The sequence below is a fragment of the Leptonychotes weddellii genome, chromosome 4 (genome assembly GCF_054177405.1).
Source record: "Leptonychotes weddellii isolate Sample4059 chromosome 4, ASM5417740v2, whole genome shotgun sequence".
NCBI lineage: Eukaryota > Metazoa > Chordata > Mammalia > Carnivora > Phocidae > Leptonychotes > Leptonychotes weddellii.
The window spans coordinates 90,814,619-90,836,909 of record NC_138372.1 but is presented as its reverse complement, the minus strand read 5'-3'; the positions used below and the strand labels follow the sequence as shown (position 1 = coordinate 90,836,909).

Here is a 22,291-nt window from a genome sequence, read left to right as displayed (position 1 = left end):
GACTGGGAATTTCTAACAACTTCTGGGCTTCCCTTCATCCTCAGAAGAGGACTAGTACCAGTTAGGAAAAAAAATATATATATATATAGATAAGCAGAAAGAACTCCAAGGGCAAAGTGGAAATTTAATTACTTGATGTGGTTCTGATTCTATCTTCGTCTGGAGCCTCATCACCCTGATCCTCAAGCCTTCTAGTAGGAGCAATACTGACTGACTTCTGTTAGCAAGTGCTTATGTTGGTGGCTTCATCACATCTCAAAGTTTTGGTTAATCAGATCTGTCATTTCTGCGCAAAGATGTTGCCATTAGACCATAATGGCAGCCTTTTAATGTCATGGATGAGCACGTAGTTTTTAAAGTTGGGATTCACTATTCATCCCCCCGCTTTTAACCCTGAAGCATGCTGGGCCCCCCGTCAATATAAAACCAGCCTAGACTCAAAGCTAGTGCATTCAAATGTAACTATGGTTCACAGGCAAAGCAGAGCTGGTTACTTACACACAGAAGTGGACTCTATTCACCTAGTGTAACACAACACGGATACCAGCTGAGCCCAGGGGTTCAGTCACACCCAATCTGCTTTTAAAAGGACCAAGACATCACATTCCCCCCAAAAACCCTGAAAATACCATCTTCAGAAAAAGGAAAACCATGCATTTTCTGCTAAGCCTTTCTGCATTAAGGTATCTTCATTGTTTAAAGCAAGGAGAAAGGAAAGCAATCACTCAGGGCTTGGGATTTTTTTATGGCCACAGGAGAAAGAAAAAAATCAGGAGCGTGGATTTGATGAAATCACTTTACAGACCAAGCTGGTTGGCGATACTGAGTTCCTTTGCCCTCAATACCCTAGAGTGATGCTTTCTAAGAGATCCCACAAAAGTTTTCAAAACACAAAATTCCTTACCTAAATCGACTGGGAAAGCAGTAGCCTAGAACTCTCCCATTTACCGAGCTTGCTTTAGACTGGAGATTAACGCTGTTTTTCTTCTAAAGTGCACAATAAAAACAAGTATGGTCAAATCTACCAGAATAAGGAAGGCCATTCTCCATTTACTCCATTCTTCCCTGAATCCACCAGAATTAATCATTGCAAGGAGCCCTGGCAGCTCCCATGCGGCACACCAAGCCCGAATGAGCGCTAAGTCTCTACCTCGCACACAGCGCAGGGGCAGAGGGATCGATTCTAGAGCAATCGTAAGCCAGAGGACTCTGCCCACAGCAGCAGGTCATTCCTTTCTACTGAAAATCCCGAATTCATGTGCTGCCCAAAAAAAGCCTGGAGAAGGAAATCACTATTTTTTGAAGAAAGAACAAAAACAAACAAAAAATAATCAGCGAAGGTATTCCAGAAAAACAGCTTGTTATCCTTGGAATGTGACCAAAACGGGTTTCCAATTAAAACATGGGAAGACCCTCTCACATCAGTTACTATAAGGGCTCTAGACTCAGCACAATCCTTAGTCTTAGGAAGAGCAAAACTAAAGTGATGAGCTGCTGAGGGAGGGAAAAAAACAAAGTGTCATTCAATAAGAATTCCTTAAAGAAAAAAAACAACTGAACATTCACGTTTCCTATTTACAATCACCCTCTCCCCCACCCCACCGCCGCCACCACAATTCTGCTTTAACATTATGTTCCACATTTTATTTTGTTTTCAAGTTACATTTCAAGCAAAGGTCTTTTTTTTTTTTTCCTCAGCAATATCTCACAATTCCTTGTGAGAGCACAGCATCTAAACCATAAACCACTGTCAACCAGATCTCAATGCTCCAGCTACCAGCTTTGGTTTATTCATGAAAGAAATCCTCAGCTCTGCTAACAGGGAATAAACGTAAGCAATTCAGTCCCTTGAACAAAAATGAAGTCACGAGACCACTCTCATGTCCACCATTTTCTGCCTGGCTAAAACTGGTACAAGAAAATAGACTATAACCACAACTTTCATAGAACAGCTGAGAATCCGTTGTGAAGGCCAACAGAGCCTACGCTAGGCTTGGGTGAGAAGAGACACTGCCCAAGCATTCTCCCAGATTCCATTAGCGCACGAAGCTCCAATCTCCCCGTGCGGTTGTTTGGGACATGGCATGTTAGTGTCTGTCTTGGAAAGATGTGGATAGGTCGTATTTCCTATAGCATTTTCCAAAGTGGCACTGGAATAATGGGTCCCTTTCGGGTTGGCTCATGATACACTGTAGACCCATTCCAATGGGTGCACAAAGAAAAAAAGAGCAGAATCAGAGCTGAGTTCCCCTTTAAAAGCCAAACACCTACATCTAGAAGGAGGCTCCCCTACCTGAGAGCCCTTGCCCTATGGGGGTTCCCACTGCGGAAGCCCTCAGGTCTCAAGGTTAGTTACAGGGCAGCCAGGTAGGGTACGGCTGGCTGTAGGTGACGGGAGGATGGGCAACATAGTAGTTGTTGAAGTTGCCATCACTGACGTAAGGAGCTGGTTGGTAGTAACAGGTGACATTGGTGGCGTTGGGGATGATGTTCTGCTCTGCCAGCACGCGCAAGGCCAGGAGGGAGATGAGGTTCAGGGTCTGCCTCCGCTCGTGCCCCATGAGGCACACGGTGCTCTCGTTCACTACCCTGCGAAGGATCATGAGGTAGTCGTACTTGCTCCTCTCTTCTTCGGCAAAGTGGTTTTGAAGGTAGGTCTCCAGCTTCCTTTGCTGTTCGAGGATGTCCGGGAAGTCGATGAAAAACCTGGAACACATGTAACGCTCCAGAGTTTTGATTTCTTCCTGGTCTGTGGGCCGGAAGTCCCGCACGAGGAGGTTGCTGTACTTGAGCAGTCCCCCACCCCTGATCTCTTCGGGGTTCTTGGTGGCGATCAGTCTGTTCTGCAGGTGGTCGAAGGCTTCCTCAAAGTCCCCATACACGCTCTCCCCGATCACCGTGGGGTGGACATGCTCAGAGATGGGGCTGCTGGAGCAGTCGTAGAAGAAGAGCAGAGAGTCCAGGATGATCTGAAAAGAGTCCACGCTAAACTCAAACTGGCGACGGATGGAGTCGACGAATTTCAGCTCCACGTTCCTCCCGTTCTTGTTGGAGAGGGAAATCAGGCTCCAGCGGTCAGTGTCCGTGCAGACCTTCACCAGCTTCTGGACGTACGCCTCCTTCAGGGTGACCGGGCTGATCTTGAGCTTGTTCACGCCTTCCGGCAGGAAGTTCAGAAGGGAGCACAGCACCACATCTCTGACCAGCTGAAATTCTGCCTCCGTGGGAAGAGCCACGTGAAAGATCAGGTCCAGGTCTTTGCAACCCAGGCCATTGTCTTTGACCAAGACGTGGCCCGCTGCGGAGCCGTTCAGCCGGACGTCCTGCACTTTGATGCCTGCCTCCTCCAGCCGGCCGCGCACAGTCTGGACGATGTCCTTCAGGGTTATCTCCAAGGTTGGAAAGTTGCCTCGTCCGTGGATGGGTACGACCTCGGTCAGGACCTCATGCAGCCGGCTAACCTGATCCCAGTTGAGCACGCTGAAGGACACGCAGTCCCTGGTAGTGCTGTTCTCCTCTGCCATCTTGGGGAGTGTTCTTGCGGGGAAACTGAAAGTGAGGGGGCGAGAAACAGAGTTAGGATTCGCTTCTACGTGGCCAAGCAGCCCGAGGGACTCAGAGCAGATGCTCAACGATCTCTGAATGTTTTCCCGCACAACAGCGACAACGGGTGCCTACTACTGGGTGCTGCTGTGAGGGTTACAGGTCACGGATGTGTGTGGGAGGGTATGTGCACGGAGTAAGGACAACATACACAGAAACCTACCCTCTGCTTCGTGATTTTGTTTTATGTGGGGCTGGTTTCTTTGTTTCACTTGTTTTGTCTGCAAGAGGGTGGTCTGTGTGAAGGGAAGTAGACAAACTTCTTAAACAAAGTCACCCAAACACGTTCCTCAATCGAAGGCCTATAGGTTAGGCTAATTTTCCTTGTTCTTCATAGAATTACCTCTCCTGCCTTTGCATGCCTACCTACATCTTGAACTGGCTGATAGCTAAGCTACCACCCCCACACCCTGAACACAAGACCCCCACCCCCACCCCAGGAAAAGACTTCCTTCACTCCATGAGGAGATGAAGATTCAACTCTGGGTCGCAACCACACCGAGGACAGGAAGTCAGATCAGTCCTGCTAGAACCAGGTACACGGATTATCTTGTTAGCAAGAACCCCACGTCCTTTTCACTCAGGGGAGTGGTCTGCCCTGTAACCAGCACCTCCGTTATCCAGAGTAGGACGCCAGGGAACCGTCTGGATGACAACATTCCTGGCAACAAAGGTTCGGGTCAGCCCTGCGGTGGATCAGCTCTGTCAGCAAGGAGGGCCCTCCGCGGCACGTGGGAAACTTCCTCGGGGCAGTGTGATCTTTTCACTGTATTTTGAAATCTAGCACCTTCAGGCTACCTGAGAATCAAGTGAGCTCTCAGTATGAGGAGCAAAACATTCCATCTCACGCTTCACTTGCTAGAACCATAGTTACACCAAAGTAATCTTCAACCAAGTCTTACGTTTCAGAAAATAAAATACAACAGATCCCTGGAAATCCTAATGTGTAAAAACAAATACTGCTGTATTAGAAAGTCAAGGTGCTTGTGGATCCACGTGGGTCAAACATTAGCTAGACAGACGTAAGAGCAGAAACAAAATGTCAAGGTGCTATCCTCACCCTTTGGGGCGAGCACAGAGTTTCCCTGGCCCCTTCGCCTTCCTGACTTGCTAGGCACACACAAAACCCATCCCAACTTCTGCAGTTTCATTGTTTGGAAACCGCTGCTTTTGAATGCACATCCACCATCACTGTCCTGAGGTTCCAGCTTGGGTCTTAGGCTTGCACTGGTGCCAGGGATCCTCGCCTGACATAATCGCTCAGAGGGATGGTGATGGTTGTCACTCAGTGTGGGGGGCACCACTGGACACCCCGAGACAAGCTTTCCAGGAGCTGGCCATTAAGAAGGTGGGTGAGAACACACATAGCAATAAAAGGCAGTGTGTGGTAGAAAGAAGATGGAATATAAAGGTAGAAGAAAGGCGTGTTCCCTGGATTGGAGTGAACAAGAAGGCCACAGAAGAGTTAGTTCACTCACAGGGACAGAAAGGCAACATGAGCTCTGGGCTGGGATTTAGGGCCAGAAGGCAATGTGCAGCCAAGACCTAGCGAATTGTCGAGTCTGGCTATCAGACACCTCTCAAGCCAGAGCACAGGCTCCCTTTGGTCTGTAGATTAAGGGGTTGAATGTGCTTGGCCAGCAACAGGAAGGGTGGTCACATGATCCCAGCAGGCTCTAGGAAGACCAATCTGGGGCTTCTCCGGGCTGCTTCTGTGCTTGCTACGGAAGAATACTTGCCAAGAGGCAGATAAGTTTCCCTTCAAACCTGTTTGGACAGTGTTAAAAAGCTCTAGGCTCTCTAGATCATTCTACCAAAGCAGGCCTAGGTTAAGGATAACAAGCAAAATTTGTGGCGAAATACTTCATGCTCACTGTGGCTAGCATTTGGCTTCATGTCAGACTTGGGACATCGTTTTAATGTGCTCTATGTACATTTGGTTCTCTGTGGCCCTTTTATGATCAGCATACAGTACACTGTGCCTATTACATAGGGCACTGCACAATTAAGTCCAAATGACTACAAAGCGGTCTGGCGCTAGCTTTGTTTTGAGACACTGCTAAACTATCTATGATTTGGTGACACAGATTTCCATCAGGTATGTTGATCTCCCTATAAAAACACAACCTTCTCTCCCTATGTATCACCTGCTATTATGCTTCCAAGTCTCATGTTTATGATACAGGTATGAGAAGTCACAGCGACAGAGGAGCAGCAAGTGAATCAATACTGGGAAGAGAATGAACAATTAATTTTAAGAGTATCTCAAAGAAGAACCTCAATAATGTTGTAGAAGAAAATAACTATAGGAATGACTTTTGACTCGTGCCTTTTTTTTCAAAAGACTTGTGAGAAGAAAAAAAAAAAGTTTCTAAAATTAAAGTCAGAACTACTCCCACCTTTAGAACAGTAGTTCTTAGAGAAGGAACATCTAACACCAGTGGGAACGTGATGAAAGCTACCATTCCTTCTCCAGGGAGGGAGTGGGGAGAGAAGGGGAAGACATAAGCACGAGACCTTTCATAGATTTTTAAATCTCTAAACTTGCAGGAGGTTCAAAGTTAGAATCTGTTTTAGATTAAAAATCTGTAAGGTTCATATGGGAGGAGGGGCAAGAATGGCCAGGAGAGTTATGAGAAACAAGGATGATGTACATATTAGCCCCATAAGAGGTATTTTGAAGCCACAATAATCGAAACAGTGTGGTATTGGTACAAAAAGACAGACTGTTGGAACAGAATTTTTAAAACCTAGAAATAAAATCTAATACATGGGGGATTTCACATATAATGAAGGAGGCATTTCAAAATAATAGAGACAAAAAGTTCAGACATGTAGATAAGTTATCTACATTTAAAAAATAAATAAGGTGACTCCTTGTCTTGTGCCAAACTAAGATCTAGATGGATGAATTAAAGACCCTGAGAGTCCTGGGGAAACATGGAATTTACGCATACAAATGTACAGCAGGCCGTCCTTTCTAAATCACATAAAACCTAAAAGTCAAACATTTGATACAGAAAAATAAAAATATCTACATGGTAAAAACACCACAAAGAAGGCAGAAGAAAACACTAGGAAAATATTTGCAACGTGAGGCAAAGTTACTTATTTTATTAATGAAGAATGAGCTCCTACAAATGAGAAAGACGAGCACCCCAACAGAAGAAGGGACAAAATAATACCTGAACAGTGGCTCAGATGCAGAACACATTCAACCTTACCTTAAGGTAAGTAAAATTTCACCGTATCATTCTTACCTATCAGATCGGCAGAGATCAAGAAGCAGACACCCGTTAGCACACTGCCCATGGGTTCTCTCTGAAGAACAGCGTGGGACTCTCAATTTTAAGTGAATGTACTCTTTATAAATCAATTCTACTTTTAGGAAGTCTACTTTTCTACTTTCGATTTTATCCTGTGGGTATACTGGCCAGTATGCACAAGGATATTCACTGGAGAATTCTCTGTAAAGCTCCAGAGTCATCAACAGAAGGTGAAATGACTTAATGCATGTGTCCAACAGTATACAATTGCACGCAGCTGTCCCAAAGAAGGGAGGCAGCTTTCTATCTCTGAGAATGTGAAATGCTAGTCAAGGTTTATTCACAGAAAACCAACCGTGCGTGTGTAAAAGCACAAGCCCACGCTTGTACATTTATACAGATCTCTGGGAGGAAACACAAGTACTTCGGCCTATACCAAATATCCCCTTCTAGATTGGGAGATGGGACAAAGGAAACTTATTTTATCCTTTTTGAATTGAGAACCTACACATGTATTAACTGAAAATAGTTAAAATCTTATGAGCCATATCTGAAAATCTTTCCCCCGTGAGCCTTCTAACTCATCTGCTACCTTATTTAGTTCTTTCAATGCCTTTCCTATCACTCCCCATCATCTCTTTGTCCCCAAATCAAATAACACATAGAAGCTTCCCCTCCAAGCCTTAAATGTGCATCTCTAGGAGGTAGGCAGGGGAGGAGGGACTGTTTTTCCCCTAGAATAGCTTTTAGTCGAGTTTCTACTTCTCCACTGTTTAATAGAAGATGTCCATTGTTTGTCAAAAATCCTCCAGACTTTCAAAATAATGGATAAGCCATCTCATCTAGACCCTTTCTATGTTTGTTATCCCGAAGTGGTTTTTTTGTAGTTTTATAAGAATTGCTATTTCTCATTTCAGACATATGATAGTGACCCTCAGGACTGCCTACTGTACATTTGTATGCGTAAATGAGTTACATTATCAGTTACAGTTGCAAGAACCTTAATAAATGCAGTCAACATTTACCAGGAATCTAAGATGTCTGTGTTTGGCATCTTGCGTGCTAACTTCTTCTGACATACATGTGAACAGTGGAGTTAACTTTTAGAAAAAAGTAGTTTATATAAAAACATGGTGTGGAACATGACAAATGACAAATCCATGGTGTAGTTCTTAATTCTTCCAGTTTATCATGACTTAGATACGGAAGAGCTCAAGCTACTGAAGGCTCAAATTTAGGCGGGGTTCATATTCAGTGCTTAGCCCATTAGAAGGAGCCCAAAATAAGTTACGGATGACGATTACAAAGGCATTCTTTGTTTTCTCTCGCCCAAACAATTTCTGATATCAAAAGTATATTTTTTTAGGGACCCCAACAAACACTGGTATTACTAGAATAAATCCAAGTCATAGGCCCTGAGGGCTTAGATAACACACCAGAGCTTAGTGTAACAGTTTGAGTTTTAATTAACCGCTTGAGATCAACATTGATATAATCTGCATATAAAAGAATCATGTGAAACACATTCTCAACTCATGAAAGGGCCAGGTTAAAGGCAAACTCTAGTTAGCAGAATTAACAAAATGATGACTAGAAAACAAAATTAATTTGATGCCTGGTAAATTCAAACTAGGGTTTGATTTTCCTTTTACTGAGAAGGAAGATTCACTGAGAAGCAGAGTCATTGTATTTTGCACAGTAGAAGCTGGGCAAGGTGGGAACCAGGATTTCTCAATGATTTGGTAATTCAGGCACCATTTTATAAGTGAGGATGACCAACTGCCTACTCAGTTCAAAGTACTTAATCTCCTACAAAGTTGGACTCATGACGACTAACCACCTCAGGTGCCCCTGAATTCCCTTTTCTTCTACCATCTGGCTGCAGCAGGAGGGTAGAATGCACACACTGGAAGACAGGTTTGCAGGAACAGGAGCAAAAAGTGAGAGGAAAAGACTGACCAAGCCCAAAGAAGAACAAACCAAGCTCCTAAGGACAAGTTCATGTCTAACTTACCTTTGTTTCCTGTGGCCTGTGCCAGAGGCCCTCAAAGGCAGGTTGATCTGAAAACTTATGATTAAGCCCTAATTGAAAAAAAAATAGAAAAAAAAAAAAAGAGACAGAGAAAGCCATTTCTAGTCCTGCTTCCTAGCTTACGAAGAGCCCAGAAATAAGAGTGACAGAGACTATGAAAATGTGAGGGGACTCAAGGTGGGCCAGCAGGACAGGCAGACAGACAAGCTGGAGATGAGCGTGAAGAGCCTACGTAACACTTCTGGGTCTTAAGGTCAAGGGCTTAGGTCAAATCAACACTGATTCCTATTTATGCCGGGTATTAGCCATAGACACTGTCCACAGGGTTCTCAGTATATGTGGAAATGTCCATCTGTGAAGTTAAGGACAGTGTATATGTAAGTCTGAGTCTGCGATATTTCACGTGAAAGCTCTAGAAGCTACTGTCCCAAAGGTTTCATGGAAATGCTGAGGTGTGAACAGAGGCTCTCAGCTATGGCAGCCCTCCAGCCCCTCCAGAGACAACTGAGCAACACCATCTTCCTCTGACCCTGCTGGGGTTTAAGAATACAAAAGAAACTCAAACACATTTCAACATTCCTTTGATGACAACATTTCCTTTTATGGTTACTGGATATTACCTCAAAAACCTGGACCTTCCTAGCAACACTTTCCAGGCTTGAGGTAAGAGACACAGCCATGGGCCATGGACCAAGCCTGGTGACAGACTACAGGAGGTGTGTATGCAAAGACATTTGCTGTCCCCAGCTCCGGGCTGAGAGGGGACCCATGCACGTGAGGCAGGCATCTTCCACACAAACTCTTCCCCCTCCAGTATACCACAGTGGGTACTTTCAGGAAAAAGAAACTACTCATTGCATATAAAAACCTAGAGAGTTTAAGCAGAAGTGAAAGAGGGTGGCATACACACCATACTCTTCTATCCCACCAATTCTTTCAGCAACCCGAGTGAATGAGAACCACATTCCCTGTAAAATGAAGGTACAAACATGTGTGCAAAAGAAAGGGTACTTAGCATAAGCCCCTTCCCATCAATTCCCATTTAATCCTCACAAGCACTCCGAGGAAGCTACAACTGTCCCTTTTGCACAAATTAAGGAATAAAGATCAGAAAAGATTACGTGAACTGACCCCAGATCCTCAACTCTAGAGCGAACATTCAAACCCTTGGAACTGGCAACGGTCCCCACCAAGCTCACTCCGCCACTGGCTGGGTGGGAGGCAGGGCGAGGGTATAGACTCCTGCTACAAGTCCACAGGTGCACAGTGCCCTACCACAGTGCTGCGACCACGGTGATCTCTTCTATAACTGAGATTGTATTGGTCTTAACCAGAAAAGGAAAAAGTTACCCCTCTAACTGTGACACTTTATCTCCACCACATACACTGAAAACAACAGAGCTTGAACCAATCACCCTTTATCACCTGCTTTAGAGCAGATTCCAGTTGAGCAAAGGACATGAGTCAGTGCTCATCTTCGAGGACGCCAAGGTGTCTTTAGAGGTACCCCTCAGAGAAGCACCAGAGAAGGCAATTCACTGCCCATGGTGTGGGAAATCCTATTTCTCAATGGGGACGCACATCAGCGGTGTCATAATCTAAACATCTTACCAACACTATCCACTCAGAAACCACTGACTACCTCCTTAGAAGCTCCAGCAGGTACTAGCAGGTGCAGAGCCCTCCAGGCCCTCTTCATCGGGGGAGAGACCAAATGTGACCAGTTGTCCAGCCAGGTGCCCTAACATGAATCACCAAATTCTATCTGATCCAGCTTTATCCAGATCAACCCCTCTGATGTGTACACCAGTGCTACCATTATCCCTGCTTTACAGGAAAGGGGACCGGGGAACAAAGAGGTCATACAAAGTGTTAACTGTCCAAGGATGCCCTGCCAGGAAATTGGCACAAATGGGACTGAGGGGCTTCCTAGGAGGTAGATAGCTTGGGTGCATGTGTTGGGGTGCGGGTAGGGCTTGGAAGATAAGCTAGCTGCTCAGGTAGTTGTAAAAAGTAGACAGCAGTAAGTGGAGGGAAGAGGTGAAAGGTATGAAGGGTTTTTATAGGACAGCGGGAAGGAAGGTGGCTAGATGAGCTAAGGGCCCCGGGTGAGGTGGGCCAGATGGCAGGTGCCGGAGGCAAGGCAGAAGCATTCGGAGCGCAAGTCCCTCGCAGCTGTCAGTACAGAGACCCTCTCCCTGCAGATCATCATGGATTCGGGGATCCATGGCTGGATCTGGCTGGATCCACCAGAATGGAAGGTAATTATGTACAGAAATGCTAATCATTATGCTCAGGTTTGTTTTAAAGGAGCAGTGGCTGTGAGGTGAAGGCCCAGGTTGCTCCCTTTGAGGGAGCTGCCGGATGTCAGCCAGGCTGCCAGGCAGTGGTTCTCAGAGAGCGCGGGGACAGTTGCGGGGATGCGCTCTGCTGGCTGGAAGACTGGCAGTGTTGATCTGCTGATAAAGCAACAGAACAGGACACTCTGCAGACAAGAGGGCAACTTTCTAGATCCCAGAAACTGATAACCCAACCGGAGCTGCAGACAGAAGGTAGGTAAGTTCGCAAGCAGTGATGGGCACCCCTCGGGCGAGCTTGGGGAGGGAGGGGAGCTGGGATGGCACTGAACACAGAAGAGCCTGGCACAGACTGATGAATGCACACATCACACCTGCCACCTCCCCAACTGCACAGAGTCTGGCCCTTGAGATGCCTACACCCTCGAGAAACAAGCCGGGCACTCTGGATGACCGTGGACTTGGTAAACGCGGCACCAGACCAGCGGGCAGCAAGGAGAAAAACCGGCTCAAAGTAGATGCAGCCTTCTGGAGAGAAATCCTCTCTCATCCTCGACTGTGTGGTGAAGGCCAGGAGTTATGGAGGACCAGGGCGCAGCCTGAGGAAGCCCAGGGGGGAGGCCTCATTCTGGAGACTCCTCTGCCCCCAAACACATGGAAATGGTAGAGATAACTGAGACATGCTTTTTTATTTCACGTGAATGTCCACAGAATAAGAGTTTACGTTAGCAGACAGCCCAAAGCAATCGAACCACGTAAAATAATGTCTTGTTTATGAAAAGGACAGTAAAATATACTGTGTATTAGCTTTTTCTAGAACACTCGCAAACACACTCTGCCTCCGTTCAAAGAAACAACAGAGCCATGGCGCAGAACTCTGCCCAGAGAAGACAGTTCTAAGTCAGTGACGCAACAGATCCCACAGCTGGCCTGTTCCCACTCTCCGCTTGGTCATGTTCAGCCAGAGGTCCCAATCTATTTTCCCAGGGTTATCAGGAGGTCCTAGCCACTGAACACCCATGTGCGCCACAGCCCCCAAACTTGGTGCGATTCCCATGGCAGCCGGCGTGCTGCCTCAGCAGAAGGAAAGGGGTGTCCCGGACTGAAGCAGAAGCAGGTCACCAGAAGCCAGGGCCGCCTGGCTCAGCACCACGCTTCGAGTTCGAGGGGCCCTCCCAAGTTCTGCCTTCCCACGGATGCCCACAGATGGTCTGAATGGTTATCAGAGATTGGGCTCTGTCCACAGACACCCGCCCTAAGAGGACTCCAAACAGAAAGCACTTTCTCGTCTTTCAAAATAGGATGCTTGAGCAAGTGTGGCTGGAGAGATAACACTGGAAGAGCTCATGCTGTGGCTGCAAAACAGCACAAAACAGAATCAAAACACGGGCCCAGATACTGTAACAGGGACACCGCAAAGGTGCACACGCTTAGAGGAATACCCAGAAATTGTCACAAATGTAAACGTTAACAAGGTCAGGACATGGACATCTTTAGATGGAAGCTAAGCACAGAAGTCTTGATTTTTCCGGGGTGTCAGCGATATTAAGTGCTACATACACCACTTGAACTGGAAATAATCCCTGTTGCAACTTGGCGCCCCACTTCCTCCTACGAAATGCCTCTGTCTAAATCAGAGATGTTACTGGTCTGACTCATTTAAAGAGATCGCCAGAGCCGGCCCCCACTGTTTTAAAGACTGACTAGACTGAGAAAAACTGAACGATTCCTAGGAGGCTGTTTACCATAAGGATGGCCAAGTTTCCGTACAGTCCACGGGGTCTAAGGGCTGCCAGCCCCCAGGGTCTATCAAGGATCGCACACCACCTAACCCTCCAGCTTAGAACTTGGAGCAGTTGTCAGGTGTCCGGAAGGAGGGCCTCGGTTTGCTGTCCCGTCCCTAGCAGCATCCCTGGGTGTTATCAGGAAAGGGCCAAGCTCAAGTGCGGCACTTATCATACTTTAGACACACACACACACACCCCATTCACATATGTCTAAGTGTGAGCTGGACTCCATTTCTGGGAGGATGCTAATTATGCACATTCCATCCAGGTTTTAGGTTTGCATCCCTGTAGCAGGCACCCGACCTCCAGGTCTGAGCACGGCCTCAGCCTGAGTGACACATCACCAGGCTCGGTGGCCCCTTTGACATTATAAATGCTGTGAAGAATGGCAATTTGGGTAGCTGGGAAGCACTGGGGGGTGGGGGGATGCACTGAAGTGAAGGAGCAAGACCATGGGGTACCCTATATCTGTACCAGCTCCACTGGAGAAGCCAAGTCACCCTGTGTTTGATGTTTCAACATGTGTGGAGCTGGGCGGGCCACGGATATGGCCCACTAGGAATGATTATCATTAAATTAGCATATACCAAGTCATGTGTTGCTGTCATTTGGCAGCTCACAGACACCTGTTGCTTGAAAGTTATTTCCTCTTGCAATTTCAAATGTCAGTTGTTGATATATTTTAATTGCTGATAAATTGTTTGAGCCCTGGTCCCCTGCCAGTGTCAGTCAGAAGATTTCATCTGCAATTCTTTGAAATTCTATTACCTGGTGATTATGCTCTAAGAAACTACAGAAAAATGAAAGAATGAGCACCAGACGAGGAATCAAATATCCTGTGTTTTAGTGGCAGGCAAGACTCACAGTGGGAATGTTTATCAGTAAGTGGGCTACGATGACTGAATTTCCTTTCATTCTTTCCGGTATCTGAGTGCCTACTATGTTCCGATCGCTGTTCTAGGAGCTAATGACCCGTCAGTAAGCAAGGGACAGAGACCTCTGCCCTCTCCTTCCATAACTTGCTGCTGTTAACTCATATAGAATCAAAACTGGAGAATGAGCCACTGGGCAGTTGGTCTGGACCCGTGCTGCTCAACACTGTATCCACAAGCCTCGTGTGGCCCTTGAGCACTCGACACGGGGCAAGTCCACACTGAGACCACTAAGATGTGCTGTGAACATAAAATACACCCCAGATTTCAAGAACTCAGTAGGAGGAAAAAAAAAAAAAAGGAAAGTATCTCCTTAATATTTTTTATATTGATTACCTAGAGATGTTAACATTTGCTATGATGAGTTAAATAAAATCATTAAAATTCGTTTCACCTGTTTATTTTTACTCTTCTATGTGATGACTGCTAGAAACTTAACTGGGGCTCTCCTATTTCCCCTGGACAGCACCGGTCAACTGGCCTTACCACAACGAGGAAACTGAAGCCTGAAGAGGTCGAGGCCCATCCTCACAACCCAAGACAGGCCTCAGAGGCAGGGAGGAGGGAAGCAGAGAGCACGGGAGGCCCAGACACTCAGGACAGTAGCAGTGCTAGCTCCCAGCTGAGCAAGCCCAACCAGGGCCTGGACACGGGGTCCATGCTCACTTCGTGTCCACTTCACCTCGCCTCCTGGATCTGCACTCTTCCTACCGCAGCGCCCGGCCGCTTCCTCCACGTGAGTGCCCCGACGGGCCGAGAGCACGCAGGGTCAGTCAGCTGCAAGGCCCGCCTCCTCAGCCACAAGCACAAGTCAGGGATAAACGGGGTGTGCTTGGGGGTAGGATGTAGACAGTCGGGCAAGGTGGAGGATGACCCTTTCCCCCACCCCCGTGTAAGGGCTAGCCCAGAGGACAGAAGCACATGGTAATGTGAGGGAGCGGACGCAGTTCCAGATTCGTGGATAATTTTGTTCTCAAAATGGGCCCACAGAGAGTGAATATGGAGACATATGGGACTGTGTGTGTTCATCCAGCGGAAGATTTGGAAGTAGAAACAGAAAACAAGGTACACAGCAGAGCTGTAAAGAGGTGAGTAATGAGATACAGGGACCCTCAGATGGGGTGACCTCAGGAGCCTCTCAGGAAGGTCTAAAGCTGGGTCAAAATACAGTTTGGTGAGGAAAGAAGAACAGTGATTTGTTCAAATATTTGAATATGAATTCTGTGAGGCAAGGGAGGACAATCAGGAAGACTCGTCCAAGGGAGGTGGAGGATGAACAGAAGGTCAGAAGGGGACAGGTTCTGAAAAGGAGCTCGGTTTCTGGAGAGATGGGCAGTTCCTGGGAGTTCTTCAGGTGGCGTTCGGGGCGGGGGGGGGGCATGGGATGCAGAATTGGCCAGAGAGGCAGGAGAAGAGCCCCATACGGCTCTCATGGAGCTGCTGTCTACAGGCCCCTGAACCAGGTCAGTGATGGCAGTGGGAAACAAAAAGTGAAAAAGATAAAAGATCAGCAGAACCAGCAGCCGAGTGAACTGGAGAGAGAAAGGCTGAGCGAGCCATGTGAGGCTGGGGTTGGGGTGGATGGGCAGGAAGCGCAGGATGGAAACACTGGAAGAGAGCGGGTCTGGAGCTCAGCTTAAGGAGCTTCAGCTGCTGGCCAATTAGCAGGCGCAGCCCCTCGGCTCCAAACCTACCAAACGGAGGCCACCATTTAGAAAAAGGCCCAGAAACCACCCGGCATTTTAGGCTGGGAGCTTCCCACCCAAAGAGCTCCCGGCCCGTTGGCCCACCAAAATGAATCTACCTAAAGGAGACTTCCCTCGCTGAGAGAACTGGCAGTTTAATGCCCCAGAGATCACTGTATCTAATTCGCAGGAGCACCTTCCGTGCCCCAGGGCCTGCTCCGGGTGCGGGGAGGATTCAGCAGGGAGCGCCGATCCCTGCCTTCCTGGGGCTCACATGCCAGTGGCTAAGACAAACGAGCAAAATCTGAGTGCCTGTGCATTAGGACACTGTCCCGGCTCCTCCTGCATCCAGAGCGCTTCCACAAGGCCTTTCTACATACCACTGCCTTGGCCTCCTCAGCACCTGGCACCAACTGCTGCCCGGGAAGGACTTAACTACTTACTGACTCAATCACCGTTACCCAAGAAATAAACACTTTATGCAGTTTATAGTGACCAAGCCTCCAAAAGGCTCTGAGACTAAAAAAAAATCTCCTCCATGGAGTTACTTAACATCAGCAATTATTTCTTCATATTCCTTTTTTCCCCCGTTGTTCCAAGAAGCTCTGCAAACAGTTCTGGGGCAGCCTAGAGGGACCAGCTGTACAAAATCTATCGATTCTAAACAATTCATAAGGCTCTTTCCTACATAGCTGGGTTTGCAAAGAGGCTTCATTGAAACCACTTAAATTCCAGATATGAGTCTGGGAAGCATCACAAGAGATCAGAACTACCGCTGTACCCAACTGGCTTGTTTAAACATGAGCATTTCTTTAGACACAGGGGTGGCTGCTTCATCATAATATAGCTCATGCCAGCTTGCCAGGCCACGGTCAAAACACCAGGATGGCACAACACATTTTTCTATATTGCCTTTTGTGTACTTGAGTGACATCACAAAAAAAGCAACGAACCTTATCTAACCAGAGTAATGTTTTATCGCAAGTAACAGCTCAGATTCAGCATTACTTCCCTTTAACCCCTAAACACACACACACACACACACACACACACAGAGTAACGCACACAGCCCAGAGATCTGGCCTGAGACCAAGAAACCCAAACACGACAACCCAAGTTTAACTTAACTCATGAAACTAGGCTTGGGCTTCCACAACTTCTCTTGGGAATACAAAAAAGGTCTACCATTCAGAGCTCTTGGCTTGTCATTCTCTGGTGACTGGCCCCAGGCACACAATATATCAGAGATGAAAGATGAAGACAAGGTACTACTTACTTGAGCAGTTTAAAAAACCCTGTCATTTTCTAACTTTGTATCAAATGTGTCCGATTACCGGCACTGGGAGAACAAGGGCACTATAGTCCACTCTGCATTATCTTTATTGCTAGGCAGTTCCTTGGATTTTCAGAAGTACGAGGACTTCTCTGTTCTTTGATGGGTAGTGCAAGATGTGCACAATTTGCCCTGGCCTTGAACACTGGGGGCTGTAGGCTACATGGGGCATACTGGGAAATGCAGGGGTGAGGGGTTCTGTAACTCAGGATGGGATTTCCGTGAGCTGCTTATACTCACAGTACAGGTGAGCAAACCAAGGAGGGAGAACCGCTGGTGCTCAGCTAAATCACATTCTGACAAATAGGCAAGATCCACGTCCTTACCTTCAGAGGTACCCCAACTTAATCTCTGGATACAAGGGAGGTATTGTGGAAGAAACTCCACGTAGAGAGTGCTGTGGTGAGCTCTAGGTACAGACACTGTCATGAAATGAGGGACCTTTGTTTTGGGTAACAATTTAGAGGCCTCCTGGCTGAGAAAAAAAAGAAAGTGGGCCTATTTTTTTTTTTTTAGCTTTCACATTGTGTTACGAGACTCGCCCTACAGCTACCTGAACAATTATATACAATATACCAAAACCTTCTTTCTAAAAACTCCTTATTGAGAATAAATGTACTCTAAAGATATGGGTATACCTTAAGACACAAGGTTTCAGTTATCTCAAGTAAAAGCTTGACTCCAGAGATATTAAGTTTTCCATCTTCACAAACGAGAATGTCAAAGGACAGAACCCCTGCTGGTCCAGGCAGACCGCCTCCCTGAAAGCGAAGAGAAAAGTCAGCATTCTCTAGTCCCCACCCCACCCCCTTCAACGGCAGGGTCTCATGTGTGGGTCTCACTCCCTCAATAATACCTTTGGGGATTTGAGACACAGCACAATTCGTGGTAAGCGCTCCTAAACCACCACCACCCAGGCAGCCCCAGGCTGCCTGGCTTGCTTCCTTGTGGGCTTCCTTGCCAAGTTACTCCCCAGGAAAGGTTAGTGTAGCCAACAATGGCCACTCTCATGCCCCACCCCGCCCCTTGGAGGGCAGCTGGGCCAAGCCAGGAGTCTACTTTAGAAGAATTTAATAATCTTTACTTTATTTCCTGGCCCGGTTCAGGTTCCTGACCCACCTACCAAATATCCTGAATACCAACTGTCACAATACAGATGATTACAACAGTCTTTATAAACGCTGACTGTAATAAGTGAACTTGAAAGCACTCCATGGCTTGCATGTTATAACTCCATTAAAAAAAAAAAAAAAAAAAAAGTTTAAAAGCTACCTAAGACAAGGACTTAGCCCTGCAGAAGCCTTTCCTCCAGACAAAAAGGAGGGAAGGGCACTGGGCTGATCCCTCCCGCGAGGTCCAGCCTCATCTATCAGGCGGTTCTAGCGGGGATGGGTGAGCTCTAATTCTCCAGAGAAACTCGTCAAGCTTTTCTCCGGAAGTCCTCCCTTACTTTGAGGTAGAGCAGTTTTGTTTTCTCTCCCATCTGCGTTCTGTGTTTCGGGGTACAGGCTACCAACCTGTACTGGTCAGGTTCGTCACCCTCCTCCGCCTCCCCTCCCTTCTCTTCGATCTGGGGCAGCCACCCGCGGCACCGCTGGCCCAGTCAACTCACTGTCAAGGCTTTTGGTCTACACGGTAAGCGAGTTTCATTCCTAAAGGGGGAGGAACCAGGCAGGGCACAGACACCGTATTCCCGAGAAGTTTCCAAGAGAAGTGCAGCGCGCGGAAGTCACTCGCTTGGACCACTTGCTGCTCACGGTGTCCACAGTCTAGTGTGAGTCCACCGAAAGTTAGGGATCCCCGCCCTGACCTCGAAACCCGGGCTTGGCGCCGAGCCGGGGAAGCGCCCCTCCCCTCCCCGGCCTGAGACGAGCCCCTGACCGCTGCGTCTCCAACTGCGCCTCCCGAAACCGCCGCATTCGAATTCGCGCTCGGCTGGCCTGCGGAGGTGTGCGTGCCCGCGGGAGCGCAAGCAAAGAAGGGGCGGCGGGGGCGCCGTCGGACCGGGAAGGGGCCGAAGGCCCCATCGCACGCTCTTCGGCCGCCCCGCCCGCGCCGGCCAGCCCACAGCCCGCGGGACGCGCCGAGCAGGAACTCGCCGAAGTTTGCCAAGCCCCGGTCGAAGTCTCTGGAAAGTTGTACCTCCCTCTCGGGGCATCTCGCCTGGCCCTCAGGAGCTGGGGGATGTGTGTGGGGGTGTCGTCGCCGGAGCGGGAGGGGAAGGGAGCACCGCGGCCCGGCACCTGTCCGTACCTCCCCTCTGGCTCCCCACCGGGCTCTGAGAAGACTTGAGCTCCGCTCGGCGGGGACAGACCCCCGAAGGCAGAGCGCGCGGCTCCCTGGGGCCGCGGCATCCTCGCACCTTTAGGGGAGGGGACTGGGGACTCACCTGGGCGGGGGAAGAGGAGACGACAGAGGCAGGTCCTTGGCGTGGGCAGCCCCCAGCAGGAGCGGCGCGGTCACTACAGCCCCCAGGCAGCGGCACCGAGTGAGCGGTCCTGCCGCCGCCCCCTCCGTTCTTATACGGCTTGACCACGCCCCCACCCCGCCCCCGCCCCTAAGCCTTCCCTCCCAGGGGAGCGAGGGGCGGGGTGGGGCGGGGCCAGAGCCCACGAGATCCTTCCGCCTGGGCGCTGACGGCGAGGGCAGGGCAAAAGGTGCCCTCTGATTGGCTCCTCGGGTGAATGGTTGCCGAGAGACGAGTAAACCTTCGGCGGCGGGAAGGGGCGGGGGGGCTAAAGGAGGTAGCACTGCGCAGGCGCAATAAAGAGGGGCTGGGTTGGCACCCCCCCTAACTTTGGAGTTGTTGGGACTCTCTTCTTCCTTTCCGCTAGGCTCTTTTCTGCCATTGCCATCATATAGCTCTTCCTCCTAAGCTCTTCCCATCTCCGTCCCCCTCCCTCGCAGGCCTGTCTTTTGCTTCTCTGGGGATTTTCGCGTTGGTTCTCTCTCTCCAGGAGTGGGGAATGAAACCCCTACGCCTACCTCCGGCGTGTGTTTCAAAGTCGGAAAAAAACTTACGGTTTCTGAGCCAAGGGAGCCTTCCTCTTACCCCAAGCAAATTGCCTGGAGGCCATCAGGGAAAAGGCCGGCGCAGTTGGTTCTCTGCCCGCAGTTACCACCTGTGTGCGGTTAGTGGGACTGTGGGTCTCGAGGAGTCCGTCGCCAAGGCGGGCAACCGCGACAGCTTCGGCCCTGCTCGAAGTGTCGCGTATGTTATGTAACGTGCAAGCGGGGCTTGGACACCAGCCACTCGTTCCATAGCAAGCGGCCTAGAGTCCAGGTGCTAAACTCAGATCAATGTGGGTTGGGATCTCCACTCACCGCCTATCTGTAAGGCCTTGGGCGACTAACTTAACCAACCCTCCATAAATCTCTTTCCTCACCTATATGACGAGACTAAAAATAGAGCAGCTTTCTAGGCTTGTAGAAGTACTAAATAGGAACGTGGAAAGCTAATAGTGCAGTGTCTGATGCAAAGTGTGTGGTAAGTGTTGTTTATATCAAATAGTAGCTGTTGTTAGTTATCAAACATTTATTGAGCTTGTACTGATCTTCTACTGGGTGGTAGAGAAAAAGGTTACTTCCCAGATGCACTATTTCCCTATCCCTCCCCTTCCATCAGTGCCTGAAATATCAGTGTCTGCCAAGATCTCAAGAGCTCTCCCGGGGAGGGAGAGGTCTCCTGGAACGTTGATGAGATAGGATTTCAGTATGCCTGCTTGTAGGCAAAGTCACAGTGACTCTATTGTTGGACATAAAATTAGGATATATGGTCTGATTTTTTCTCACTTTTTGAGGTATAAATTCAGTATAGTGCACAAAGCTGGTGTGTACACAATGATGAATTTCTACGTATGTATACACCCATGTGGCTGCCAACCAGCTCAAGATGTAGAACATCTCCAGCTTCCTCATACCCCTTCCCATTCAGTGTCCCTCAAGGGTAAACACTATTCTGACCTCTGTCGCCAGAGATTAGTTTTCCAGGGTTTGAACTTGATGTGGATGAATTACATGTATGTGCATTTTTGTGTCTGGCTTCTTTCACTTAACAGTGTGCCTAAATATTCATCCATTCTGTTGCATGTAACAGTGGTTCATTCTTTTCCATTGTTGTGTATTATTTAATTATGTAAATATTCAACAATTTATATACTCATTCTACTAGTGGATGTTTGAGTTGCATCAAGTTTTTGTCTATCCTGAATGAAGCTGCTACAAACTAGCTCCTTTTTCTAGCTTCATTGAGATGTAGTTGCTGTATATTTAAGGTGTAATACATGATGTTTTGATACACATTGTGAAATGATTACCACAACCAACCTAATTAACATAGCCATTACCTCACATAGATACCGTGTATGTGTGGTGCAAATGCTTAAGATCAACTCTCTTTGCAAATTTCAGGTATATAATACAGTATTATCAATTATAGGCCCCATGCTCTACATGAACTTATTCATAGGGCGTAACTGAACCTCTGTACCCTCAGGCCTACATAGACATGTCTTTTATGTTGGATTTATACTCAGGATTGGAATTGCAGGATCACAGAATATATACATATTAAGCTTTAAATATACTGCCAAATAATAATAACAATTTGTATACAATTATATTCATGTATTATTATACAATAATAATTTGTATACCAACCAGTGATATAAGATTTCCAGTTGCTCCACATTCTTGCCAATATTGGTATTACCAGTTTTTTTAATTTAAAAAAGTGGGTGTGTATTTCATTATGATATAAATTTACATTTATCTGATGATTAGTGCTGTTGAGGAACTTTTTATATTCTACTGGCCATTTGATACCCTTTTAGTGAAGTGTCTGTTCAAGTCTTTTGCCCATTTGCAGAGAGTTGTCTATCTTAGTGATCTGTAAGAGTTCCTTACATATTCTGGGTATAAATCCTTTGCCCAATATATGTATTACAAAAATCTTCTCCCAGTCTGTGACTTCCTTTTCATTCTCTGAATGTTATCTTTTGATGAACAGAAATTCTTAAGTGTAAAGAAGTCTAATTTATTAATCTCATCTTTTAGGACTGGGGCTTTCTTATGTCCTGTTTAAGAAATTGTTGCCTGGTGTAAGGCCATAGGGATCATCGCCTTTGTTTTCTTCTAGGAACTTGGTTGCTGCCTTCATAGTTAGATCTATGATTCATTTCAGATTCACTTTTTGTGAAGTTTGGGGTCAAGATTTATTTTTTTCCATTTGGATATCCAATTAGCTCAGCACCAATGGCAAGCAGTTTTGTTGAATGAATGAATGGATGAATGAATGAATACTTGTTGAATGAAAATTCATTTAAGAGAACAAAGCAACCACTTAGAATCCAGAATG

General features: G+C 47.4%; 1 protein-coding gene across 2 annotated transcripts; it reads right to left on the bottom strand.

Moving 5' to 3' along the window:
- Window positions 1–552: 552 nt before the first annotated feature.
- Window positions 553–19,445, bottom strand: TENT5C (terminal nucleotidyltransferase 5C). 2 transcript variants are annotated; one of them, XM_031038356.2, is made up of 3 exons: window positions 19,325–19,441; window positions 17,574–17,696; window positions 553–3,549 (listed from the first exon to the last, which is right to left on the bottom strand). In XM_031038356.2, the coding sequence occupies exon 3, from the start codon at window positions 3,522–3,524 to the stop codon at window positions 2,349–2,351; it is 1,176 nt and encodes a 391-aa protein (XP_030894216.1). In that variant the 5' UTR covers window positions 3,525–3,549; window positions 17,574–17,696; window positions 19,325–19,441; the 3' UTR covers window positions 553–2,348. The 2 variants fall into 2 exon arrangements, with proteins under 2 accessions (XP_030894216.1, XP_006742699.1); XM_006742636.3 differs by lacking the exon at window positions 17,574–17,696 and having other exon boundaries at window positions 19,325–19,445.
- Window positions 19,446–22,291: the final 2,846 nt, after the last annotated feature.

What these genes read in the sequence shown, in the direction of transcription:
- TENT5C (XM_006742636.3), bottom strand. Translation starts at nt 3,524, where the DNA reads ATGGCAGAGGAGAACAGCACTACCAGGGACTGCGTGTCCTTCAGCGTG.